We start from the raw sequence: 14,952 nt of genomic DNA on the forward strand, positions 1-14,952 counted from the left end.
GCAATAAAAGGTGACAGGTTTAGCCTCAAAGAAAGGGCTCCTACATAAAAAGAATTTGACCTACACAAATCTCATTTACGGGTGCTTTCTGAAACCTGCAGTTCTGTTCAGAGATAGGTGATCTCTCTTTATCCCTCCTGTTCTGCCTTCACTGCTTTTAGTCCTTCAAAGATACATCAAAGTAAAGGCTACACTACAGCCTTGAAGTACAGTGTCACAGGCTTTCTATGTAATTTCTAGTTAGAAGTGCTGTTGTGCTCAAGAAGAGATAGTAGATGGGTAGGAGCAAGTAGAGGAGCTTGTTGACAGATTAAGTGAAATTGTAACTATGAAGAACATTTTTTCTGTATTATCCAGTCATAAAACAGAGATTGGTTGAAGCAAACAAATTAATGGTCCTTTTTTCTTTTTACTTACTATGATTATAGGAGTGGTATTCCCTCCTATATTACCAGGATGAGGCTGGGGAAATTTCTAATAGGAAGTTCAATTATCATGGGGAAGTATTACATCTCCATAAGAAGTTTGTCTCATTTTAGACAGCAACTATCTCATATACTTTAGGTTAGAAATGGAAACACAGTTTGAATTGTGAAGGTGGTTAACTAGTGGCACGGTGCATTCCCCGTCAGCGAAGGCTGAGCAGTGTGCGGGCAGCACTGACCCGAAGAGAGTGGAGCTGCCAAGCATCGCCCAGCCGCAGTTTGTGGCTGTTTTTTATGTAAGAGGTCACGGACCTCCAACACTTGCGTGACTGCTCCAACAAAGCGGCTGCCACTGTCTGTTGTGGTGCTATGGCGTGGGATCGGAAAATGTCGAAGAGAAGGAAAGGCCTGAGTGACTTAGCGCGGTGGGGCCGACACTGAGCCGGCCGTGACCCGGGCAGGAGGAGACGCATTTAAAGCGCCGGGAAACCGCGTGTCGTGGCGGGGAAAGGCATTAGCGGGAACTGGGTCACCATCCCGCCCCGCGCCTTCCCCGCTGGATCCGAGCTTTTCCTGGCCTTCCCCGCTGGATCCGAGCTTTTCCTGGCCTTCCCCGCTGGATCCGAGCTTTTCCCGGCCCTTCCCCGCTGGATCCGAGCTTTTCCCGGCCCTTCCCGCTGTGCCCGCGCGGGGCCGGGCACGTTCCACCGCCGGCGGCCGGGGCTCGGAGCGGGGAGCGGGGCCGGGGCGGCCCGGCCGGGGCGGTGCGGGCCGACTGACGTCAGGAGGGGCCGGCCTGCCCGGGGCGGAGCGGGGCCGGCGGCGGCGGCAGGTACGGGGGGCGCGGGGGCGGCGGGGACCCGGCACCGCCCGGGGGCCGCGGGGTGGGAGCGGCGCTGCCCGGGCACGGCCCGAGGGCTCTGGGGGCTCAGCCCGGCCCGGGCCCCGCGAAGGTCAGCGGGGCCGGCCGGGCCGGAAGAGGGAGCGCGGCCGGGGCCCGGCGTCGGGAGCGGGGAGGGCGAGACGCGGCTCTGGGCGCAGCGCGGCCCGGCCCGGCCCAGCCCGGCCCGGCCCAGCCCAGCGGGCACGGAGCGGAGCCGCGGACAAGCGGCCGCCGCCCCGGCGGTCCCGGGGCCCAGGGGGCTGTGCGCGGTGCTGTGCCCCGTGGGACAGGAGAGGGGGACCGGGCACTGCCCGCCGAGTCCCGGGCGGGGCTGGAGCGGAGCCGCAGCCCCGGGAGTGCCGAGCACCGGCTCGGAAAGCACAGACGGCTCCCGGGGAAAGGGCCTGCGCGCAGCTGGTGCGCAGCCAGGGAGCTCCAAAAATAGAAAACTTGCTCAGTTTAAAGGGGGAGGACGCGGGTTACGTTTGAACACTCCTCTGAGCTTCGTGAGCTCCACCTGAAGTTTGGGAATAAAGTCTCAGTGAGGTGTCTGTGGGCACCGCTTGTCTCCGGGACTGAGCTCCACGGCCAGGTCTCTGTGGCTAAACCCTTTCCATCTCCACGGGTTGCAGGATCGGGTCCACTCTTAATTCAAATGCATTGTTCAGAACTGCTCTAGTGATTACAAGCTGTAGGTAGAAACACCTAATTTGTTTTCAAGTTTGTTTTTCCTACCAGCCAACTGGGTTTGAGAACAAGAAGGAAACTCGAAAAGACTTGGATATTCTACATTATATTCTGTGCAGAAAATTGCTGTTCCAGGGAGCAGGAAGGAATAGTCCCACCCCTTTGCTGCATTTACTCTTAACTTGAGTTCAGTTTAGAGCGCTACCACTTTTATTTCAGTCACCAAGGCACTTTTATTGAGGTTGGTGATAAATTGATCTATCTTTGGTTAAATCTCATTTTTCATTTTGGTGGCACTGAGCTAGTTTACCAAGTATATACTACTCAGATGCATCTGATCTTGTCAGGGTAACTTCCAGCTCTGCAAATACACTTTTAAACATCATGTGGGTGGACTGTGAATACTGTATAGGACTTCAAGTGAGCCTTTGTGCTTAAAAAGGACCCAAGAAGAATACCTAATTGTTTTGCACCTCCTCCTTTAAGTGCTGACAGATTGTTCTGTGTGATTCCTTGCTCACTATCCAGAGCTGAAGTTTTGGGCACTTAAATTCTGTGTTGGGAAAAGGTAGTTGTTGCATCTGAGGTTACATGCAAGGTGCTGTACAGCTGCTGAAGCCTCCTTTGCTGTTGTAGCCCGAGATATCTCTGAGACATTCTCTGTGTGAGCCTTTGTGAGACTCTGTAATCATATACTGGGGTGCTGGGAGAGGAAACTCAGGTCCTTTGTACCGTATTGTTACTTTGGAAGATAAATTGCCCTCTGTTTCTAAAGCTCACTCCCTGTACAAGTGACAAGAGCCTGCTTAGACCCCAGAGCAGGAGAGAGTGATTAAAGCAGGACAGGATGTCAGTGGGCTGTCAGCTAAATGTTTGTTTTCCCAGTGAGCTGGTTCAAAAGCCAGGAGTAAGAGGTTTATCGTGGAGTCTAAAGTTTACCTGCAGGTGGTTCCCACCATCACACCCGAGCTTGTGCTGGATATGGCACTCCTTAAATGTGAAATCCTGATGGCTGTAGTCCTGCGTGCTACAGTGTTGCCCAGTACTCTGGAGAGGACACAGCCCCAAGTAATACCCAGTAAATGGGATATATGCATCTCTTGGAAAATAACTGGATGCTTACTAACTTTACATTTTACTAGAATATTACAAAGCTCTCTTCTTTTTCTCCCTCCTCCTCAGCTTTAAACACACTCCTTTGTCTGGGAGGAGCTCTCCTGTCTATCAAATCTACTATGCCTCCTTCCACCCCCCACCCCACTTTATGCTGCTACAAGTAGTGTTATCTGGTAGGTTCCAGTATCTGTCTCTCATACTGGCTTACAGGCCCCGCAGATAATTTCTAAAAAGCAGCCTTCTCAAGGGAGACTTAAAATGCTTCTGTTCTTTTCTAGTTCAATTGCACCCAGATAGTTGAGTTTTTATTAATCCATTTTAAAACAATAATCAGAATGCCATTAGGCTATAAAATAAAAACTCATTTTCCAATATATCCTATGCTTGATCTCTTTTTTTCAGCATGCTCATAAACCAGAGTGTGGTGGCTGAGTGCTTAATGTCACGCGTGATAACCTGAATTTAACGCAGAGTCCTTGCCATCCCATTTCAGGCTTCATTTGAAAGCTGAGGAGAAATGAGAATCTTTATGGGCTTAACTTTTACTTATTTTAATTCTTCTTGGAGGGAGCTAGAGATGATTCGAAAGAAATACAAGTCATAAAAACCGCTTTCTCCTTCCTGTTTGAGATAAAACTGTGTCAGCTTTTGTTTTGGCTGGACTTTGAGCCAGTGAATGCAAAACACAGAAGAGGAAGTACAGAAAAAGAGAGGTAGGGTAGAAGTGACGGTGCTTAGTAACTTGAGAATGCAGGAAGTACACGTATGCGGAGAGAACAGCTTTGAAAGGAACTGGTGGTGAGTCAGGAAGCAGTCACTCCAGTCTGTCTCTTCCCCATTTTCTAAGAGCAGTAGCTCCAAGTGCATTTTCCAGTTAGAGTGGTCTCTGGCAGTCCATTGGATCGCTACACTCACGCGTTTCTAAAGTCCTCGGATACTGGTTGTGCCTTGCTGAGTCTCTTCAGCTGAGATCCACCGTGTCTCTCTGCAGGGTGAGCTGGGTACATGCAGCTAAAATAGGTGATACTGAGATGCCTCTTTCTAATGTATTATTGTGAAATACTGAAAACTGCTTTTCTCCCCCTCACCTTCCTCTTCTGTCCACTAGATTAAGCAACAATGGCATTTGTGAAGAGCGGATGGCTGCTCCGGCAAAGTAAGTCACGGGTCTTTCTCCTCCTTTTCTCCCCACTGTGACTTCTTCAGATAACATCAGAGCTTAGTAATTCCCAGGTTTTCTTAAAACAAGCCTCCAGCTCTGTGGGGCTTTTTTGTTTCTGGGTTGGAGTTTTTTTTTCCTAGTTCTGGGACACGTCACAAAATGACCTGTCATGACAGCATTCCCATGTGACCTTTGGGTACACAACTGGGAAACAGGATATACCATATCTGAGATGTCTGACTGGCATTCAGCTTCAGATGCTGCTCTGTATAAGTGGAGACTTGGAAACTTTCCCTGACACCCTGACTTAATGTCTTCAATTAGTCATGCTCTCTGCTTGTTCCTGCAGCAAATTGGAACTCAAGGGTCAGGTTTTGCACTTAAAATAAACCCAGTTTTCCTTTGAATCCTAAGTAAAACATGGAACCCAATTCTAGAATGTTCCCAAGTGGGGATGTTGTAGTAGAGGATTTTGCTTGGCACCTTGGAATGTCTGGGACAACTGTGAAGGATTTCTTGGTTTATTTTCTATTAACTTTAGGACACAAATACTTCCCAATGTGTGCCCTCAAAAGTGACTGTCTGATTTTTAAGGTACTATTTTACGCCGCTGGAAGAAGAACTGGTTTGATCTGTGGTCTGACGGCCGCTTGATATTCTACGATGATCAAAATCGCCATGATCTAGAAGATAAGATCCACATGCGAATCCACTGCATCAACCTCAGAGTGGGGAATGAATGTCGAGGTAATAATGAAACCTTCAGGATTTATGTATCCAGAGGTTCTTTACACCTTCAGTGCCTGCTCAGCACACCATTTACAGCACTACTGCAGAAGTAAACATGTCCAAGAAGCGCAGGACTTCATTGTTCTTGAATCCCCCCACACCCCTGAACAACCCCAACCCCACCAACTCCTAAATTCCTTTACAGACACCCGGGGCATGGTTTCACCGTGTGATAGGTTAGGTTAGGGTTTGGTGCTTCCTCTTAGAACTCAGTGAGGACAGTGTATGGTGCATGCAGATGAGAATGGCACGTTCACAGCAGTGATTATGTAGTGCGATTATAGAGTGTTCCTGGCGTAACCATAGCACTGGCTCGAGTGAGAGGCAGGACTAGAAATGGGAAACCTCAGCAGAGTTTTTTCCTAAGTTCACTTTTAGCATTTGTTAGTGCTCCACTTGATGCTGACACAAGGGAAGGACATAAGTGCTAGAGAGTACTTTTAGCTAAGTATGGATGGGTTCTGCTGTAAGACACTTGCATTTCTTAGGAAAGGCATTCGGAGCTGTTTACTTTCAGGACACTGTAAAGAACAAGAACAGGTTGTTTCCTTCTGTACCTTGTTCTGATGCCATGGAAGGCAGCTACAACTGGCCCTAATTTATTTTGTTGTTGCTTAAACTGACTCCCTTCTTGTAAATGTGATCATGAGATTCTGGTTATAGATACTTCATAACTCCTCTCTTTTTTCTGACTCAGATTTCCAGCCTCCAGAGGGGAAGCAGAGAGACTGTTTACTGCAGATTGTTTGCCGTGATGGGAAGACAGTCAACCTCTGTGCTGAGAGTGCAGATGACTGCCTGTAAGTTTGCCAGAGAATAATGTTTCTGCTGCCTTTCTCTCCTTTATCTCTCTTTATCTCTCTCTCTCTAATCATTTTCCTTCCTTCAAACTTTGAGACATGTTTTAAGAAGGTTTTCAAGCAAGTAAAAGCAGACTCTCAATGACAAAAAACCCCATTGCTCTCCTTTAAGAAGTTGCCTAGCTAATGCAGACTAACTGCAAGTTAAGTCACTGAAAACACTGAAGAATGAGGAGGAGCAGAAGAATCTGATTAATACAATTAATATGCGAGACTTGTGCCATTCTTCAAGTAGTATATGACTCTGCATAGCTCGAGGACATCCCAGTCAGTAGCAAAAGGAAGAATACTCCATTTTTTTGAACTCTCAGCTGAGCTTGACTGTGTGGAGTTAGATAACAGCTATCACCAGTGTTTGCCAAGTTTGTGAGGTGCACTGAGCCTGCTCCCAGGGCTGTGGCATGGGAGGATCTGTGTAAGGGGTATGGACCTCCTGTTCAACTGCAATAACAGCATCAAGACCTACACTCTAGTCAGCACAGAGGAACTGTTCAGGTGGGGGATACAACTTCCCTGGTGCATCTCTTCCTATTCTTATCCTAAGCACAACTGCACATTTCCTCCCTGTTGTGCTTGCAGTGAGGACTTTCAAAACTGCATCCGTTCCTTCTCCTGTTCCTCCTCATTCTTACCTCTGCAAAGAAAGTAATTATTTCTCAGTCTTGGTGTAACACTCGTGCATTCATTTTAGTGTATCATCAGGCTTTGACACATGCTGTGTCTTAAACTCTGCAGTCCCTCTGCTTGCTAACCTTGTTTGTTTCATAGGCCAAAAGAAAAAGGTGGCATTAATTTTTATCACTGTTCCACTGACCAACGGGGTTTTTTTTGCAGGGCATGGAAAATTGCTCTCCAGGATGCCAGAACAAACACTGTGAGTGTCCTACCTAGACTTTATATGATAGAGACACAGTGTATCAGTGTAATGTGTGGTCCAGCAGTTTACTTCTGAAATCGTGTTTCCGTTCTTTTCTGCTAGAGAAAAACAGGGTCATGGGCATGATGGTAAAGCTTGTAGGTGGGGAGCAGAATGATCCTCTGGATCATAAGAACGTGTCATCCTTGCAGCTAAGTCCAGGCATGGTGGAAATGAGTGATTTCAGGGAATGATTTCTCTGGAAGTGAATGTTTGTGAAGCTGTTCTGTAAGAAAAGTTGGCATGAGGCTGCAGGCAACAAGTAAGCCTTCCGCAAGCAGTAAAAATGCACTTTCCACTCCTAGTGTTTGTTGCCTCCCAGGTGGGTGCAGTCCTAAGGGAAGCTTAGTGCACAGCAGCTGCTTGTTAATGTGCATCCATCACACCCTGGGATGCTTCTTGACAGAGACTAGGGGAGGAGCAAGAGATGCTTGGAGGGGAGTGCAGCCATGCTGAGGAGGATATATTATTTCTGCATTGGCATGTTAGCTGTGGAGAGGATCAGGAATCATAAAATCCTTTCTGTGAGTCTTATAGAGAACTGTATCTTTGGGCAACCACATCCACCCACTTGTGGGTATTGCTAACTTGTTTTTCCTCTAGACCGCCTTCCAGAGTACGCTGCAGTGGCTAGACTGAACCAACCCGAGGTGTTTCTGTTTCAGGGGAAATGCTGGGTTTTGTGGAAACCTATCTCGGTTTTTGATGGGTCACATTAACATTGCCACTGTACTGAGGCATCTGTCAGATGATATAACTCAGATTTGTGGATACCCAAAGCAAACACTTGTCATGGCAAGACTCCCCTGGACACAATTGCCTCTGACTGCAGCCGTGCTACACTGCCTGTGGCCTTAGATGAGAAATGAAGGATTTGTCCTCACGCAGAGGACACAGCACTCGTGGAGTGTCTGCTCTAGTTCTAGGGGCTTTATCTCACCTGTGTGTGAGACAGTGACTTCTGGTTTCAGCTCCTGTTTCCATGCCTCTGACACAGCTGTCAGATGGCTCAGGACTTGGCAGTGCCAAGGCAGGCCCCTGCTACTCAAAGTAGGGCAGGTAGCTCTCTGCACAAGCACTGTCATAAATTAGCACTTTTTTAAAGCTATTAAAGGTCTCCAACAAGGACTTTGACTAACCAGGTAACTGGGTTTGAGCCCATCTGTAGGTGTCTGACACAGCTTTCAAAAATTCCAGGCATCCAGCAGTGCCTCCTGACTTAACTGGAATAGCAGGGTGACTGTAGCTTTGAGAACTGTGTCATTTACAGATGTTTGCAGGCTTGTGCATTTGCCTGTACAGAGCTCCCTGTGGCAGGACACCTTTACTGATAAGATGTGAGCTGATTCCTCAGGTGACGGAAACACCGCTTCAAAGAGTATTTTAACGTGTTCAAGCAATCCTTAGAATCTGCACCATAAGTTTGACCTGAGATATAACCATAGTATGCTCTCAAATGCCTTTCATTAGTCCAGGAGACAATAGAACGTTGGCTATTGAGTTATTGAAGTATTCACTTGTGAATTAAAAAAGGAAGCTGCATTTTGTCTTGAGAAAGGGCACTAAGAGCATCACTGTAGTTTCAGATATTAGGGGCAAGAATACTAAGGGTACTGTAAGAACCTTAATTATCTTTGAGAGCTCCTTCTAGATGGATTCAAGTAAGTTATCACTCTTGCCTCAGGTGCCACTTTTGGCTGCTGCATTTTTTGCTTTTATCTGCTCTTGCAGAACTTGGTGATACCACTGTAGGGTGCCAGGATGCAGCCAGCTTAGTTGGGAAGACTTATTTATCTGAAAATAGAGGATGAACGAGGGGGCAGTTTCTAAATCTGAGCTTATGAAATGATGGAAGGAGCTGGTGTGCTTACATGTACACATATGCTTGTGTGTGTACACACAGAGGGAGAAATTTTATGGCTCCTTCCTGTGATTGATCAGGCATTTGTATTCTCCCAGGTCTGCTCTCCAAGTACTTTCTTTTTGCAGCCTTTTTAAGGTACTCACTGCTTTTTTAACATGCAGCACGGCTAAAGGTTACTTCTGCTTTGGGGTCTTCAAGTTTAATCCTTGCACTACTGCAGCTGCCAGTCTGTAGGAAAAGGTGATAACTGCTGTCTTTCCATGGTGTTTAGGGCTACGTGGGATCTGATGTGATGTATGATGAGACAGCCATTTCCTCGGCCCCTCCTCCCTACACAGCTTATGCCACACCATCACCTGAGGTAAGAGTCGCAGTCAGGAACGTGTAAGTGAGTGAGGCAGCAGAAGCAGCCTCCTTCAAGCACTCAGACTGTACACGCAAAGTGTTGTGTTGTATTGTCATATCCAGCTTTAAAGCTTGTACAACAGCAGAGAGTAAGGCACTAACTGTCTATCGTCACTTATTTGAGATGGAATTCCTCTGAAAGGGACAAGGCAGATTTGTTTGGGAGGTGTATAAAGCGATGGCTGCTCAGTGAACTTGGAAAATAAAGCTTCTTAGAGACAGGGCAGAATTTATTTGGCTAATCTTGAAAGATATTAGCCATGCAGCCTCTAACATAAAGAAGGTGTGACTACACTTTCACATTGTGTAAGCACTGAAAAGATATCAGATCAGGAGTTTTAAAAATAGGATTTAATGACTGGAGCTGTCACTTTTAACACAGAAGGATTTTGTTGTATCCAAGATGTCATGGCAACAAAATAACTCCAGTTCCTGGATACACAGCTCTTTTGCAGTGCAGGAGCAGCCCTGGGGCAGAATCAACTGGGGATTTCTGGATGTTCTGATTGATGTGCAGTAATATGTGCAGGGATAGTCTGGAGTAGTATTGCTTTTTGCACTACAGGTGCTCTGCTCCAGCCCCTTGCTGTTAGTTGTTAAGAACTAGATGTGGTACTGGAAGCCTCCTCTGTGGGCCTCCCCTTTTGGAGAACAAAATTGCTTCCAAAACATACGGCTACAGAGTATTTGTCCTAAACCTGACATTAATTTGCAGTGTGCTAGAGGAAGGTTGGTTGGGGTTTCTTGGGGTCAACTTCTGTCTTCCTGGCACTTCCAAGCTCTCCAGAGCCATTGTTGGCATGAGGGCAGAGAGGAGAAAGTGGTAAGGCTGCTATGGCTCTGCCTGATGATTCAGGCCCTGCCTCTGCCATTCCGTATCCAGGAAGAGTGGAGAGTGAATGCTGCTTAGGAGGACTTATTTTTTCAAGCAGCCATTCTGAATCCTTTCCAGGGAGTAGACAGGCTATATCATACAGACTGGATAATTTAGTGAACCTCTAACTACATTAGAAAGGAAGGCAAGGTGAACAATATGCTTAACTGGCTACACAGCAAGGAACACTTGTGTAATGGCCATGTTTAATCTCCCCAGGTTTATGGCTATGGCTACGATCAGTACAACGGTGCATATCCCCCCGTGGGGCCTCAGCTCTTCTACACCTCCAATGGACAAGCCTATGCTGTTCCCTATCAGTATCCATACCAAGGTAATCAGTGTCAGCCACATCCTTCACCTTCCCATAGAACCCATTTGAGTCAGTCTTTCTGGCTTTAACTCTGTTAATCACCATCCTTTACCAGCCACCACTCCTGCACAGCAGAGGGGTACAAAGAAAGAAACCTGAACTTGTAACTGGAAACAAGTTCTTTCACCCTTTCACAACAATCCAAGTGCAGTGAAATTTGGTATTAAGGGATTTAACCTTCCCTCTATGATCAAAGCATAGTTAAATTACTTCATAAACTCTCTTTGAAGTACACAGAACTCTCTAACTAGCATGTTTCCTAAGGAAAGGTACAAGAGCCAGAACAAGATGTGATTCCGTGATTCAGTACTCCATTGATGGAGCTTTTCATTCATTTGATTTGTTGCTCTTATACCTAGCTTCATTATTTAAATGCAAGTTTCAAAGGTAAATCCACTCCCAAAGCAAGATTGTAGCTGGTTCCTTCCCCACGTGCTGGAATTGCTATAAGGCAGCATTTCAGCCTTGTGAAATCTTCTGTTACTCTGTTCAGGTTTTTATATAGCTTTCAAGCCCAGTAGCAGGAGGAAAGAGTAAAATTGTAAGGTGTGCTTTTAATTGTAGTTGCCTTAATTTAGGGTTAGTTTTGCATAGGGAGACCCGTTCCTACAGAATTGGAGCTTTAGAATAGCATGGTAATGTAAATGAGATTTAACTTACTAATTGCTTATGATCTGGCTTCGCAAACAAGAATATCTATTGAGACTTTTTTCCAGTTTCGAGGGAGATGTTGTTTTCCATTTGGCATTTGTCAGGTTATTTCACTTGCCTTTTCCATTTGTTATTACAAGGGAGGTGCATCAGTCTAAAACTTTTAAAGTTTTCTTCATCTAAGTTAGTGAAGTCCAAAGATACAGAATATATACATGCAAACACAGAGGAAGGTGGGTTCTGTAGGTTCTCTGCAGCTGAAAAGCAACAGCTTGTTGAAAGTCCCAAGAACCATTTTTAATAATTTCCAGCAAGTAAATCAAGGCTCAGAAACCTGTGTAATAACGATGCAGCATCAAGCAGTAACTCTACTGAACAGTTTGCAAGTCTGCTGTGTTAAGGTACTAGTTACAGGTTGGGCACAGTAACCAAGGCTTGATGTTTTCCTTCACCAGGGTCACTGCAACTAAAACTTAGGATACAGGTTCACCCCAGCAACCAACTTAAACCCCTGTACTTTGGGCTCCATTGCTCATTCTCTGAAGTGACATAATCCTTCTCATGAGGTCATGCGTTGTTGAGAGTCAGTGAAAACCTTTTCCAGTTGTATTAGTTGGATTTCTTCACAATTTGTTACAAAAAAACATTGTGGGATTTTCAAGAGTATTTAATATTCTTGAAACGTCTGGAAGGGAGAGCAGTACTCTTATGTTTAATTTGCAGGTAGGAGCTAAGTCAGAAAACATGACAGGTGGGGCTTGTACAAGTCTGGTGCAGAACAACGATCAGTTGGTGGTTTCTTGAGTCTTAGGTAATTCCTTACTACTGGGCCAGTTTGAAAAGAAATGTAGCAGCTGTCACCACACCACAGATCAGTCCAGGATGTGAAGGGTGAATTGAAGCACTAGGCAGTAAATGTAGAGTAAATAACTGATACACAGTTTCTGATAAACTGCTGGCTTAAGAGATGCCAAAGATTTCCTTTTTTTTGGGGGGGGGAACTACTCTATTTGCTGTAACTTCAAGGCTGAATAAGTTTTTAGACCCATTTCTTTCATTAAATCCACAAAGTGTTTGATAGTATGATACAAGCAATTCATAAGTTCTTTGCAGAACAATGTTGTTTTACATTTGTGATGAGTTTTCCTCACAGATATTAAGCCCTTACAAGGCTAGAAGTGTTGCTAGGCCCCTGGACTTATTTAATTAATGCGAAGGCTGAATCCAAAGCAGAAATGGATTCTACCTCTGTAGTGTCATCACTGTAGTGTGCAGCTGAAGGAAGAGGGTGAATTGCAATGCATGGTATTTAGATACACATTTCTTTTGCCCTCCTCCTAACAATCTCTTATTTCCTAGGACCTTATGGCCAACCTCCTGCAAACCATGTCATCATTCGAGAGCGTTACCGTGACAGCGATGGAGATCTTGCTCTGGGAATGCTTGCTGGAGCAGCAACTGGAATGGCCCTGGGATCATTGTTCTGGGTCTTCTAGGTTACCCCTTCCTTATCTCTGTAGTTCCAAAAACCTTTATTGTGTGCAATAATATATTGGCAATGTTGTTTACTGTTAAACTTTAAGAAATGCAATAGTTATTTTTCAGTAGTGACATCTTAATAACTGATTCTTAACTGTCTTAATGAGAGTTTAAAGGCACCATTTAGTTAAGTGATTGGAGATGGCATGTGCTGCTCTTGAATTCTGATATTTGGAGTTATAAGGATCAATATGAGCACCAATGTCACATGGTAGCAGTCAACAGTCACCTGCTTTATGAACAGACTGTTATTGTAAACGCCATAGAAAAAAATGGATTTTTTGGGTGGTCTAAGATCTGGTCCAAACAAGAGGTTTACAGGAGCCCTGCATCAGTATATACATACTACTGGCTTCTAAACATTCCCTGGACAAACCTACAGCTCAGCAGAAACTCCTTAGCGTTAGGTAGTCTGCCGTGCTTGAGGATGGTTTTGTTTTCAGACTTGCCTGCAGATGGTAGTGTGTTTTCTTAGGTGGAGTCCTGTACCTGCCTCTCACACCATCTAGGTGAGGTTGTCTTTGAGAACACATAAGCAAACCACTAAGAGGTGGCAGCACTCCTCAGTTCTTTTATTCTCCCAGAAATGTGAATGACCAGTGGCAAGGAAGACCAATGTTTGTTATTGCACTTCCCTCTTTATCCTGAACCACTCTTCTCTGGTCAGATGGAAGCAGCAGATCTTTACTTTGCACGTGGTCTTCCTTGTCTGTAGAGCGGTCGCCTCAGACCAGCTGCATTGCTGAGGAAGAGGCCATGGTGCAGTGTCTGCTCCTCACTGCTGTCCCTCTGCAGAGTCTGCAGGAGCAGAACTAATGTGGACAACCCTTGCCCTGTTGGGGCTACCAGCTCCTCTGCAGGCAGGAACAGTCAGGAGGGCAGAGACTAGCAGCACAAGTAGTCCTTGCACACAGGCACTTTGATATCAGCTGCCTTGCCAGGGTTAGGATGGGGTGTCTGCCTTGCAGCCGCCAAGGTTTCCTTAACCAGGTTCCTTGTTTGCAACTAGTTTTGAGCACAGCTGAGCCTGGATTTGTTCTGTGCACACTTCCCCCTCACATTCAGCAGGTCTCCTCTCCCCTTCATGACTTGTTGTGGAAAACACTCCAAGGAACCTTTGTTTGTATGCCTGGTTCCCTCACACAGTGTGCCCCTGCAGGCTGCTGTGCTATGACTGTCAGCTGGAGTGCAGCTGGTTTGTGTGTTACGTGGCCTGTTACCCATCCTGTTATAATCCATGCTGAGCTGTGCTTGGCAGGGGAAAGAAAGTTCTGAAGAAATGCACTTGCTTTCTTATTCAAGTGAAAGAGGCAGGGTGCCTAAGTTGAGTTCTTAGAGTAAGAGGACTTATTTTTATACTTGCACTTTTAGCTTTCTGTATTGGTATTGTTTTAATGTTAAGTCTTTCTTATGCTTTCATTCAGAAATAGGTTAATTTCCTTATGATTCACGGGGTTTCAGGTATGTCAGGGAAGATGAAAATAGATGAGAACTTGCACCCATATAAATTTAGATCAAGTCCCAACTTTTTCCGTTTCATCCTAAAGCTCTCTGGGCTCCATCCTACCTGTTTAAGCAACAGAGGGTTGGACAAGGGTTTGGGTAGCAGCCAGGGGAAGCACTAAGCTTTCGTGACTCTTAGGACCAACTAAACCACTTGGAATCATTGGAAGTAAACAGACAGATGTAGTCTTGGCTGCATTATTAAGAGTGGGCCTAATGCAGGGAATGTAAACTGCTTTCAGGAGACTTTGGCTGGAGCTGTACACCAATGTGCATGCATGTCCTTTCACAGTTTAACACAGCTGCACATGTTCTGCCAGTGGGGTGTACTGAAAGGACTTGTTGGAGGTGCAAAAGAGGACTAAAGTGGAAGTTTCTTATTTCTAGTCTAAACCAAAAGAAATTGGGGTACAGTACTGAAGGTCTCTTAGAGGCCTGGTACCCTTGAGGTCAGAAAGGGATGGTGACTGGAATGTAAGTGAACAAACATCTACCTTTTCTAATCCTTGAGATAACCTTGAAGTTGATTACAAGTCTATGCTGCTGTTTCGTTTGCGCTTTGCAATATAACGAGTTTTGCAGAATATCTTTACCTCTTCTCCCTCTGTGGTTCTTAACTTGTGAGGAGTGGGGGAGAATAAAACAATTGAACATCATGTGATTTTTTTTAATTTTGTGATGATTGGGAAGGGGTCACACAAAGTGAATCATCTGGGGGGTTTTGGTGGTTTTTTTCCGCAAGAGCTGATGATCACAGCAGGGGAACATGTCTCTTGTGCTTTCAGGAGATAACTCTGTCCAGGTCCCCAGTTTCTTCAACTGAAGTATATAAAATAAAGACTGTTGATTGCAAAACATTCCTGGGTTGAATTCAAAGTAAGAAATTATCTTTTTTAAAGTTCAAA

The 14,952-nt window shown here is 45.5% G+C and overlaps 1 protein-coding gene and 1 long non-coding RNA gene across 4 annotated transcripts in view; one reads left to right on the forward strand and one right to left on the reverse strand.

Moving 5' to 3' along the window:
* The window catches only part of LOC108507181, a 47,043-nt gene that overhangs the window by 17,027 nt on the left and 15,064 nt on the right, over positions 1 to 14,952 (reverse strand). The window lies entirely within an intron of this gene.
* Positions 1,195 to 14,723, forward strand: PLEKHB2 (pleckstrin homology domain containing B2). Of its 3 annotated transcripts, none has more exons than XM_017834873.1 (8): positions 1,195 to 1,257; positions 4,220 to 4,267; positions 4,868 to 5,020; positions 5,760 to 5,862; positions 6,757 to 6,796; positions 8,974 to 9,063; positions 10,201 to 10,315; positions 12,365 to 14,723. In XM_017834873.1, exons 2-8 carry the CDS (start codon positions 4,231 to 4,233, stop codon positions 12,499 to 12,501), a joined length of 675 nt encoding a protein of 224 aa, XP_017690362.1. In that variant the 5' UTR covers positions 1,195 to 1,257; positions 4,220 to 4,230; the 3' UTR covers positions 12,502 to 14,723. The 3 variants fall into 3 exon arrangements, with proteins under 3 accessions (XP_017690362.1, XP_017690364.1, XP_017690363.1); XM_017834875.1 differs by lacking the exon at positions 1,195 to 1,257 and adding an exon at positions 1,358 to 1,378; XM_017834874.1 differs by lacking the exon at positions 1,195 to 1,257 and adding an exon at positions 3,472 to 4,103.

The sequence above is a fragment of the Lepidothrix coronata genome, unplaced genomic scaffold (assembly GCF_001604755.1).
Source record: "Lepidothrix coronata isolate B3197 unplaced genomic scaffold, Lepidothrix_coronata-1.0 Scaffold243, whole genome shotgun sequence".
NCBI lineage: Eukaryota > Metazoa > Chordata > Aves > Passeriformes > Pipridae > Lepidothrix > Lepidothrix coronata.

Coding starts and splice junctions, on each gene's coding strand:
- PLEKHB2 (XM_017834873.1), top strand. CDS start 4,231: ATGGCATTTGTGAAGAGCGGATGGCTGCTCCGGCAAA. Junction 9,064..10,200: donor ATGCCACACCATCACCTGAG/GTAAGAGTCGCA, acceptor TAATCTCCCCAG/GTTTATGGCTATGGCTACGA. Junction 10,316..12,364: donor CTATCAGTATCCATACCAAG/GTAATCAGTGTC, acceptor CTTATTTCCTAG/GACCTTATGGCCAACCTCCT.